This window comes from Helianthus annuus, chromosome 13 (genome assembly GCF_002127325.2).
Source record: "Helianthus annuus cultivar XRQ/B chromosome 13, HanXRQr2.0-SUNRISE, whole genome shotgun sequence".
NCBI lineage: Eukaryota > Viridiplantae > Streptophyta > Magnoliopsida > Asterales > Asteraceae > Helianthus > Helianthus annuus.
Window position 1 is genome coordinate 172,117,635 of NC_035445.2, and position 11,368 is coordinate 172,129,002.

Consider the following 11,368-nt stretch of genomic DNA (forward strand, 5'->3'; position numbering starts at 1 on the left):
ACTGAGTCCTCGATATGTTGGACCATTTCCAGTGATTCAACGAATCGGACCAGTTGCTTATCGGTTACAATTACCAGAAGAATTGGCTGGAGTACATGATGTATTTCATGTATCCAATCTTAAGAAATGTCTATCAGACGAATCTCTGGTAATACCTCTTCAAGACATAGAGGTGAATGAAAAATTGAAATTCATAGAAAAACCTTTACAAATAGAAGATCGAAAAATCAAGTTTCTCAAGCACAAACGACTTGTACTGGTGAAAGTCAAGTGGAACTCCAAGAGAGGACCAGAATATACTTGGGAACTGGAGTCAGAAATGAAGCGCAAATATCCTCATCTATTCCAGTAAATCTCGAGGACGAGATTTTTCCTAAGGTGGGGAGGATGTAACAACTCTCATTAAATTAATAAATTAGAATGATAATTAGTCAAAAACAATACCTTAATTGAGATACCCAAGTGATTTGGCACTAACCCTAAAATTTTCGGAATAATCAGAATCAGGACCCGGGCCCCTAAAACTCAGGGGGGCTAAACCCTGTTTGAGAATTATCCTTCAAATTTCGTTGTAAACTTCTGAAAAACGAAATTGAAATAAATCACCAAAGCTACACCAGTGAGAAGGCTAGTCTACAAGCCTAAAAGCATCCCTTACGGACCGTAAGGGTGATGGCTTACGGTCCGCAAGCCAACCAGGTCCCTTACGGACCGCAAAGCTTAAGTCATACGGTCCGTAAGCGAGACGATTTTCGAGCTATAAATAGCAGACATTGGCAGACGAAATTTGGTGTTCACAGTTCGTTCAAATTCATTCTGTGCATCACGATCGATCACTTATATTACAATTAACACACACCACACTCCCTAGGTGCTGCCGCGAAACAGGGTAATCACTCGATCGCTATTACGATTCATTTCCGGGATCAATATATCCAAGGAATGCCTAAGTGCCGCCCTCATTGGGTTATGCTTTATCGTTGTCGATAATTCGATAATGAGCCGAAGCATTGTACTTTATCATTGTCGATAATTCGATAATGAGCCGAAGTACTAATACTTTATCGTTTGTCATTTTGATAAATGAGCCGAAGTATTGCACTTAGACATTCATTAGAAATTGATCTCGGGGGCCATCGTAACTGCTGTATTGATCACTAACTCTGTTTGTGTGCATTATTGTGAAATTAGGTTAACAAGGATAAAATCATAATCTGTCAGTACTAAATCTGCAATGTGAGTTATTCTCTTTTTATAAATTCTTTTATCACAGTTTGTGATTATTTACAATACTCCAAGTATTTTCCGAATTATAACTTACAGTGATTAAGTTTATGTGAATCACCAATTTACAGCCGGTATGTGGGGTATTGTATACATTACTTGATAATCGTCACCATTGGGGCAACCATTGGGTGATATGACCATAATCATAGATACCATTGGACGTATGGGCCAATGGATCGAGTGGTAAAGTACTGTGGGTAGTTGGTTGATATCAGGAAACATTGTAAAAGATCTTATCGCTGTAAATTATAATAAATGTGTCATTTTTCAGTAACTAGAATAATTCACTCAGTATTTCCCCGCTGACAAAAATCTTTTCAAACATGTTTCAGGTGATCTGCTGTAATTCAGGAAAAATGCAGGGGGAGCATTACAAGCTTAAAATAGTGGCTCAATATAAAATAGATAAAGATGTTTTGAAAATAAGAATTTATCATTAAACTTATGTAATGTAAATTATCGGGGTTTTATCCCGAATTGTGAAATAAAATAATCGGGAAAAATATTTAACTTTACAACGATCCAGATGTTTTTAAATTTTCCGCTGCTAAACTCGCAATAAATAGAATACCGCAGAATTTCTGTCCCACGGATCCTGACACGGGTCAAACTGGGTCGGGAGCCGTGACATGTTATCATAAATATTATATGAATAAGAAAACTAACAGAGAAACGAGTGCCGCAATGCAAAGTGTCGCCCCGTCGCATCGCGCGGACACCGTACTAGTTAAGTAAGAGAGAACAGGGAAAACAAAGAGTAGATGGTCTAAAATAATGTCAAGTGTCCCTCCATTGTTTTCAAAGAACAGATGATCTACAATAATTACAAGTGTTCCTCCATTATTTTTTATATTAATGTGATTGAGACTTTTAGTTTGTTCCTACTATACAAACAGATTTACTGAAACTAAATTAATATATTTCAAAATCAAAATATAATAAAATTTTTGCCAACATATATTCGAATCATGTTGCCGTATAAAATAGAATATAAGATTTGTGAATCATATTTTAACCTTATCTATTCTAACACACATTTTTCTCTGTTTGGATGATACTAACAAACGGCAGTTGTTAAATTGACATAGTAAAATTTTACCTAGTTTCATCCAAACCTTAACAACTTTAACCATTTGAGCACATGCAAGACAAAAAACTCATTACTATATAACCGGGTCCATCTAATACAAAATCTTCACATCAAATATCATCAACATACGAAAGATAAAAATGAAAACTATCTTCCTTGTTCTCTTTTCTTTGCTTTTAATCTTGTTCGTATCGTGCATTGATGCTCAATCTTGCAACCCGAGTGGAAAGTTGAGAGGTAAAAAACCACCTCATGGCAAATGTGTAAATGATCCAGACTGTTGTCAACCAGGCAAGTTATACGATACGTACACATGTTCTCCTCCTGTTACTAAACAGACAAAGGCAATAATGACCATAAACAACTTTGAGAAGGGAGGGGACGGGGGCGGGCCATCTGAATGTGACAACAAGTACCACTCAAACGAGACACCAATTGTTGCATTGTCTACTGGGTGGTACAATAAAGGGAGAAGGTGCTTCAACTATGTTAATATACACTACAAGGGCAAGAGTGTCAAAGCTAAAGTGGTTGATGAGTGTGACACGACCATGGGATGTGATGATGTGCATGGTTACCAGCCACCGTGTCGCAATAACATTGTGGACGGGTCTAAAGCTGTCTGGGAGGCCCTAGGGGTGCCTAAGAGTGATTGGGGTGAAGCGGATATTACTTGGTCAGATGCATAGTCATGCTTGAAATTTGAAACCATTTCAATAAATGAAGTAGTTCGAGAGGGTCACTACGATGAATAAACGTAACCCTTACAACAATAAGAAAATAACGAACTATTCTGTACTAGTATTTCCTTCATCGAAGGGAATTCCATTATACGGTTCAAACTACTTGTATTTTGTTTCTATCTTATTCGAGTTAAATTGAATCTTATAATCCTTAACATGACAACTATGTGTAGAAACTAAAGAATTAACCGGATTAACCAAATAACCGAATCAAATTAACTAAACTAAAGCAAACTGACTTAACCCATCATATGTCATATTCAAGATTAAAGAAATTTTGATTTCTGTTTGTGTTTTCGTAGAAAATCAAACTGACTTAACCCATCATATATCATTTTGTTTTTACTATAACTATATATTTTATTGTTTCGTAGTAAATCTCTTTAGTGTCATTAATCAAATCATACCATCTAATTATAATAACTATGTTAAAAATAAGTTCTAACATATTCTATATAATAGTTCTCACAACCGTAGCAGGAAGAAATTCGAGCGGAAAAAAAAAACAAACAATTTGTCAGCATAAGAAAAATATATAATATCGAAAATTAATGAAAAAGAACAAAAACTTAAACAGTTAGAAAACTGTGTTTAGCAAATAATGATGACAAATCTAAGGCCATAGTTGTGGCAGCAAGAGCATGAAACATGACTATGGTGACAAGAGTTATGAATGTGACGGCGTAAGCTACAACTGTGGCGACACGACGACAGAGGTAAGAGAGGGGTAAACAAAACCTAATCGATATATTTGTACAATGTGTTCCTAGGGCAGGACAAGGGGGCAAAGAAAAGAAAGAAATTTGTCACACACAAGGGATGCTCGAAACAAGGTCAGTGATCAATGTTCTTATTGGCGGAGAGAGATAGAAAGGAAAATAAGAAGTCAAAATTATAAAAATGTCATAACATATTATGTACGTGTCAATTAAACCTATTTATAAAAATAAAATAGAAACAATTAAAAAATTGTTAGGAAAGAAGGGAGAACTTGATTTTTAAGGATATCAATACAATGTTCAGTATTCCTTGCCAGTCTATAATTGCCTTCTAAGTGTCAAATAGAGGTATGCAAAAAACCAAATTAACTATCTCAATACAATGTTTATTTGAATTTATATAAAAATATTATATCATTTTGTTTGAATATTCGGTAATACTCGATATTAATATTATAAATTATATGTATTTTTAATACTATTCAATATACTAATGCATAGAAACATGTAATAACAATTTATTCCATGTTCAAAAAAAATCTAAGCTATTTTTAGGTAGGCCGAAAATTCACGCTTAACCACCCATAACCGACCTGCTATAACCTTTAAAACGGATTAACCATAACCATTCAGTTATGGTTATAGTTATCCATTAACTGACATCGCAATTATGGCTATGGTTTTGGGCCAAAACCGATCTATACACACCCCTGTCAAGTTTCATATGTTTCTCATTCAGGTGATTTGATTAATATTTATAAACAATGTTTACAACACTTAAACAATGTTAAAAGTTGAGAGGGTTTGTAGTTAAAAAGAATAATGAATGAATTTAATGAAACGATAAAGAAAATAATAATGATTTCCGAAGGTGTGAAAGCGTGGTTTTGGCGTGGAGGCTTCAATCATGCTTACCTCCCCGACTATGACGTGATGGCTGGCGTTGTGGTGAGGGCGACAGGATCTTCCTCGGCGTGGAGGGGCTAGGCATGGTGAGGTGGATGATTGTTATTGGTTGGTGCTATTAGTTTATTTTTAATAATAAAATAACAACATAAAGTGTATGTCGTGTGTCACACCACACCACTCTTTCATGCCCCATCCCACCCCATGCTTTTTGGCACCACGCCACTTTTCTGACAGATGCTAACCTGGCTGCCACATGACGCTTCATGCCCTCCCACATCGTATAGTATTTAATACAATGTTGCGTATTTCTTGATTATAAACACAAGTGTAAATCAATGGTCAAGATTTGATGATGAAAATACACTAGTGTATTTTACGATTGAGTTAATAGCCAAAATGGTCCCTGAGGTTTGCTCACTTTTGCCACTTTAGTCCAAAATCCAAAATTTTTAAATCTGGGTCCTTGAGGTTTGCATTTTGTTGTCATTTTAGTCCAAATTTCAAAACCCCATTTTTTACTGTTGCAAACAACCTATTTTGTCCTTTTACGCAGGGCTATTCTGGGTTCTTGATTTGAGTTTGTTATAATAACCCATAAAAATGACCAAAATACCCCTGCACAAAAGGACAAAATAGGCTAGTTGCAACAATCAAAAAATGGAGTTTTTGAAATTTTGACTAAAATGGCAACAAAATGCAAACCTCAGGGACCCAGATTTAAAAATTTTGGATTTTGGACTAAAGTGACAAAAGTAAGCAAACCTCAGGGACCATTTTGGCTATTAACTCTTTACGATTTGATGATGTAAATTAATGGCTATGATTTATTCGTAAGAGAGGTCCACCCTATTTGAGAAACTTGAGAAGCATTATGGACCAAACATTTCTCTAAACTTTTCGTAATATACACATATGTATAAAATTAACAATATACATATATGTATATTGTCAAATCTTGAATTATACGCATATTTATATTGTCAATTTAAAACTATAAATATGTGTATATTAAAAAAAACTTAGGGAAAATATGCGGTCCAGAATGCTTCTCAAGTTTCTCAATTAGCCTAGTGCTTCTCACACGATCCCAACCCTATTTAAATTTCACGCCCATAAGACGTAGCATTGTGTTTTAAATTGTTATGTTTGATGTTTTTCTTGTCAAAACAACCCAAACCATCATACCTAAGTCCAAAATATGATGCCTACATTTCAATTTCTATTCCTTCTCACAAAAAAAAAAAATATTTTTACAGGAATCTTATTCTATATATATTTATTTATGTATTTAATAAAAAAAATTAAAAATGGTACAAGTTTTAATAGAGAGAATGCATAGTTATTAACTTTGAAACAACCTATATGTAAATTTTCCCGAATGATCTACGTAAAGATTATCATTTTTCTATTAAATAATTACATGTCACATCACATCACATCACAGTGATCTTAGTTTTACCAAAGATTCAACAATGTTTTCTTGTGTTTTCTCCTTGAATGCTTTAACCTTCTGGGATAGGCCAGTTGGCCAGCCTCACCCAGCCTCTTCTTGAGGTCACTGGTTCGATTCCCGGCAATGCCCTAATGGGGTGTTGGGGCTCTTCACCGTGGGTAATCACCGCCAGGCAGCTATGGGGCTAAGCTAGCTTGCGGAGTTGCAATACTCCGACGGATGAGAGGTCCGTGCAACTACCCCCACACAATGTTTTCTTGAGGAAGTAGCCTTATCTACTCCACAACTCACAAGAACCACGCAAACAAAACAAATTTATTATTATTATATTTTATTCTTTTGGTTACGTTCAGCTGATTTCCATACATATGACATATCAATTGTATAACAGACGACAAATACTTTCATTTTTTAAAACTTTTCACATTTAAAAACAAAAGGAAAATAATAAAAAATATTATAAAAAAACTACATTTGGCTAGTGAAGACAATTTTTTTTATTACATACAAAGTAACTTAAGCCCACCACTTTGTTTATAATGCTCAAAGTAAACATTTCACATATCGTAACCCATCTTATCCAAGCATACTTTTTTTACGACTAGATCACCTGGTTAGGCCTTTGACATTTGATCACCCAGGTATCGGGTTGGAATTCTGCGATTGGCATATTACTGCCAAGTTGAACTGGTGCTACAGCTCGCCCCCCGCAAGGATTCGAACTTGAGACCTCCAATACATGAACCCCACATAAGTGGGTAAACCTTCCTACCTCCCCTCAAACCAATTGATCTGTGGATCATTGGCTTACCAAAGCATTGTACGTTCTTCTATCATCTATCATCTATCATCTATAATCAATGCATTCAATAAAACGTTGGTTGGGATAATAGAATTGGTGTATACCTATTGTTAAACTTTTTATAGTTATGTTTAGTGTGTAATACTATGTTGTGTTGATCTATGGCATAATCCAATAGGACCAATAGTCTTAAAAAAGTAGAACATGTATCAACTCAAAAGTTTATAAGGGTTTTATTTTACATGATCTGTATCAACTCAAAAGTTTATAAGGGTTTTATTTTACATGACCGAATGATTAGAAAAAATAAGTTTAACTAGATAGATAAGATCTAGAAGCAAAACCTACACAAACCCACAATCAGATTGAGACTTTTTGATCCTATATATGATAAAAAACAAATTTATTGAAATAAAATATATCTTATTCACTAAAATTACAAAATAGAATTCTTGCCAACATAGATTTGGTAATCATGTTGCCGTATGAAATAGAATATTAGATTCGGGAATCAAAATTTAAACTTATATATGTTAACAGACATTCTTCTGATTGTGATTATGTTAATTTTAATGATACAAACAAATGGCAATTATTAGCTTGACATAGTAATTTTAGCCTGGTTTCATCCAAACCCTAAGAATTTTAACCATTCTAGCACATGCAAGACAAAAACCTCATCACTATATATCTAGTCCAAAGTCTTCACAACAAATACCATCCACATTTATATTTATATACAAAGATATAATGAAACAAACAACAACCATCTTCCTTGTTTTCTTTTCCTTGCTTATAATCTTGTTCATATCATGTGGTGATGCTCAATCTTGCAAACCGAGTGGAAAGTTGAGAGGTAAAAAACCACCTCCCGGAGCGTGTGTGAACGATCCAGATTGTTGCAAAGTAGGCAAATTTTACGAAACATACACATGCTCCCCTCCTGTAACTAAACAAACAAAGGCAAAAATGACTATAAACAACTTTGAGAAGGGAGGGGACGGTGGTGCCCCATCTGAGTGCGACATCAAGTACCACTCAAATGGCACGCCTATTGTGGCATTGTCCACTGGGTGGTATAATAAAGGGAAAAGGTGCTTGAAGTTTATTAACATACATTACAAGGGTAAGAGTGTCAAAGCTAAGGTGGTGGATGAATGTGACTCGACCCAGGGATGTGATGCGGACCATGGTTTCCAGCCACCATGTCCTAATAACGTTGTGGATGGATCTAAAGCGGTCTGGGAGGCCCTTGGGGTGCCTAAGAGTGATTGGGGTGAAGCGGAAGTTACTTGGTCAGACGCATAATCATGCTTAAAAGTCGAAACCAAAGCAATAATTGAAGTAGTTTGCATTTTAAGGATCAGTAAGTGAATGAAGTGACCCTTACAAAAATAAAGAAAACCAAGGCCAACTACTTTTTTTTTCCCCTACTATTTTCAAGATAAATTGAAACCTATTCTCCCTATAAGATAATGGTTTAGAAACTGAAGATTAACCGGTTTAACTGAATCAATATAATTGAACTAAAGCAAAAGCAGACAGTTTGAGTTTTGGTTTTATGATTAAACCAAATTTTGGGCTCGGTTTGTGTTTGTAAAAATAACAAACCGAATTAATTAATTAATTATAAACCACATAATATATATACAATAAAGATTTATCTACAATGGTTTCGTTTTTTTTTAAAGTTAACGAATAAATCTATCAGAGAAAAATCAAATTGGCAGAAAATTAAACTTGTTATATATATAAAGGGTAAAATACAAAAGGTTGTTAGCGTGCAGAGCGTATAAAAGAATAATATGGGTAGCTTACTTATTGACATAAGATGCGTAACAATTTTTATAAGTTGTGTAATTATGGTGGCACTAGTAAAAAGAAAAATATCTTAAAATTTGTATGCAGAGTATAGAACAGATAATTCATCAAAAAAAAAAGATAGCACAACAGTTAAAACCAGTTCAATAATGAATCAACATTTTACATATGCATGGGAAGTATAACTAATATAGTAAAGTTAATAACTTATAAAGTGCATAGATTTACAAGTTTTATTTACATTGAACTTTCTTAAAGCATTGTAAAGTTTACTCACCAAAGGATTGACGTGTCATTTCGGTTGCATGCATGCATTTAAGATACGTAACAAAGGTAGGTTAAAATGTTAAGAAATTGTATTTTTAAGTTACAAATTCGGTGTATGACCGAAACGACCAAAAACATCCGTAAAAAAATATCAAGTATCAGATACAACACATAAAAACAAAATATACAAGTTACACATTTGATGATTACTATTTGATGATTTAATATAATAACCATCTTCCGTGAAAATAATTACAAAACGCAGACACCAAATGAACCATTATTAAATAACAAAAGAAGACGATTTGTTATAAAAGCATGTTTGTTGCATCTAACAAAGATTTGGTTTCAAATCCTATTTGACACAATAACAAGAGAAACTTTAATTTATAACATTTCTAACGTCAAGTTGTTTTACTTATGTTAACTTTATTTTATTATTATGTTGTTTTGTAAGACTGGATGGTACGGGGGCCGGCTTAGGCTCGGCGCCGCACCCCCACACCGCTCCCCATAGGCGCGTCCCGGCGACTCCGGCACCCCAACGACGTGCTCGACGGGCCTGTCTTCTCTCTCCTCACACACACACACAACTATACATACATACATACATACATACATACATACATACATACATACATACATACATACATACATACATACATACATACATACATACATACATACATACATACATACATACATACATACATACATACATACATACATACATATATATAGGGGTGCAAACGAGCCGAGCCGAGCCCGAGCTTGGCTAGGCTCGAGCTCGAGCTCGATTAACTTATGAGAGCTTGGGCTCGAGCTCGGCTCGTTTGTATTTTATCAAGCTCGAGCTCGGCTCGGGCTCGGCTCATTCATTATCTATTAATTAGTATATTAAATAAAAATAATATAAATAATAGACTTTTTAGGCTTGCGAGCTCGATAAGTAAAGCTCGGGCTCGGGCTCGTTTACTAAATAAGCTTATTTTTAGGTTTGAGGTCGGCTTGTAAACAAGTTTAAATAAGCTCGGCTCGACTCGGCTCGTTTACACTAAGGCTCGATAAAGCTCGACGAGCCTAACGAGCTTCACATGTGAGGCTCGAGCTCGGGCTCGATAAGGCTCGGCTCGTTTCGAGCTTTTTCTCGAGCCGATTTCGAGTAGCTCGCGAGCCGCTCGGCTCGTTTGCACTCCTACCTATGTATTACATATATGTATATATAGGGTTCATCCCCATTCCCCTAGGTCCATCCCCTTTAGGCCCCGCTTACGTGGCGGTGACGTGGCGGCCCATCCCCTTGGGGATGAGGCTCTCCGTACCCTCCGGTCTAATTCTAATCAACCTATATTTCTTGGACGTTAAGGTTTGCTTAGTATATACTACCTCCGTCCCACTAAAAGTGTTATATTTTGAATTTTCAAAGTCTTTAATGTATATATAAAGGGGTTCATCCCCACTCCCCTAGGTCCATCCCCTTTAGGCCCTGCTTACGTGGCGGTGACGTGGCGGCCCATCCCCTTGGGGATGAGGCTCTCCATGCCCTCCGGTCTAATTCTATTCAACCTATATTTCTTGGACGTTAAGGTTTGTTTAGTATATACTATCTCCGTCCCACTAAAAGTGTTATATTTTGAATTTTCAAAGTCTTTATTTATAAACTTTGACTTTAATTATATATTTTTGTGTTATATAAAACTTGATGAAAATTAACCCGATAAAAACAGTTGTAAAACACACTCAAATCATATAACTTTCATCAAGTATTATCTAACACAAACAAAATTATTTAAGGTCAAAGTTTATAAATAAAGACTTTGAAAATTCAAAATAGGACACTTTTAATGGGACGGAGGGAGTATAAGAGTTATAGTTTAGAGTTTACGTACCTTCAATTTTAATCAGAGTTTTTCGTTGTTAAATTCATTGTTTGATTATATTGAAGAAGACCCGATTTCAAAGGTTAAGGCGTGTACTCCATACACAAAATTGTTGTGCTACGAATAGACGTGAATGCAATGCAATGCAATTCCGATAATTCTCTTAAACATGCTGGTACGATTCATCCTAGCTTGATCATTTAGTATATATTGGTTACCTAAACTTCCATATAAACTTGATTTATATAGTTTATATGTGCGTGTTTTTTAGTTTATGAACCAATTTCATAAATTATGAAAAACCAAGTTCATACTCATCAATGAACTAGATACTCACTTTTAACCTTCCATTATTTTAATTAAGATTCTCACTCATTGATACAAACAAATATATAAA

At 35.1% G+C, this 11,368-nt stretch overlaps 2 protein-coding genes across 2 annotated transcripts; both read left to right on the forward strand.

The window, feature by feature from the left end:
* Nucleotides 1-2,517: 2,517 nt before the first annotated feature.
* On the forward strand, nucleotides 2,518-3,280 carry LOC110903573 (putative ripening-related protein 1). The gene has a single exon (XM_022149418.2). It carries the CDS (start codon nucleotides 2,518-2,520, stop codon nucleotides 3,064-3,066), a length of 549 nt encoding a protein of 182 aa, XP_022005110.2. The 3' UTR covers nucleotides 3,067-3,280.
* A 4,473-nt stretch (nucleotides 3,281-7,753) lies between these two features.
* On the forward strand, nucleotides 7,754-8,540 carry LOC118485562 (putative ripening-related protein 1). The gene has a single exon (XM_035981762.1). It carries the CDS (start codon nucleotides 7,754-7,756, stop codon nucleotides 8,309-8,311), a length of 558 nt encoding a protein of 185 aa, XP_035837655.1. The 3' UTR covers nucleotides 8,312-8,540.
* Nucleotides 8,541-11,368: the final 2,828 nt, after the last annotated feature.

Excerpts from the sequence above, each read along its gene's own strand:
- LOC110903573 (XM_022149418.2), top strand. The coding sequence starts at position 2,518 with ATGAAAACTATCTTCCTTGTTCTCTTTTCTTTGCTTTTAATCTTGTTC.
- LOC118485562 (XM_035981762.1), top strand. The coding sequence starts at position 7,754 with ATGAAACAAACAACAACCATCTTCCTTGTTTTCTTTTCCTTGCTTATA.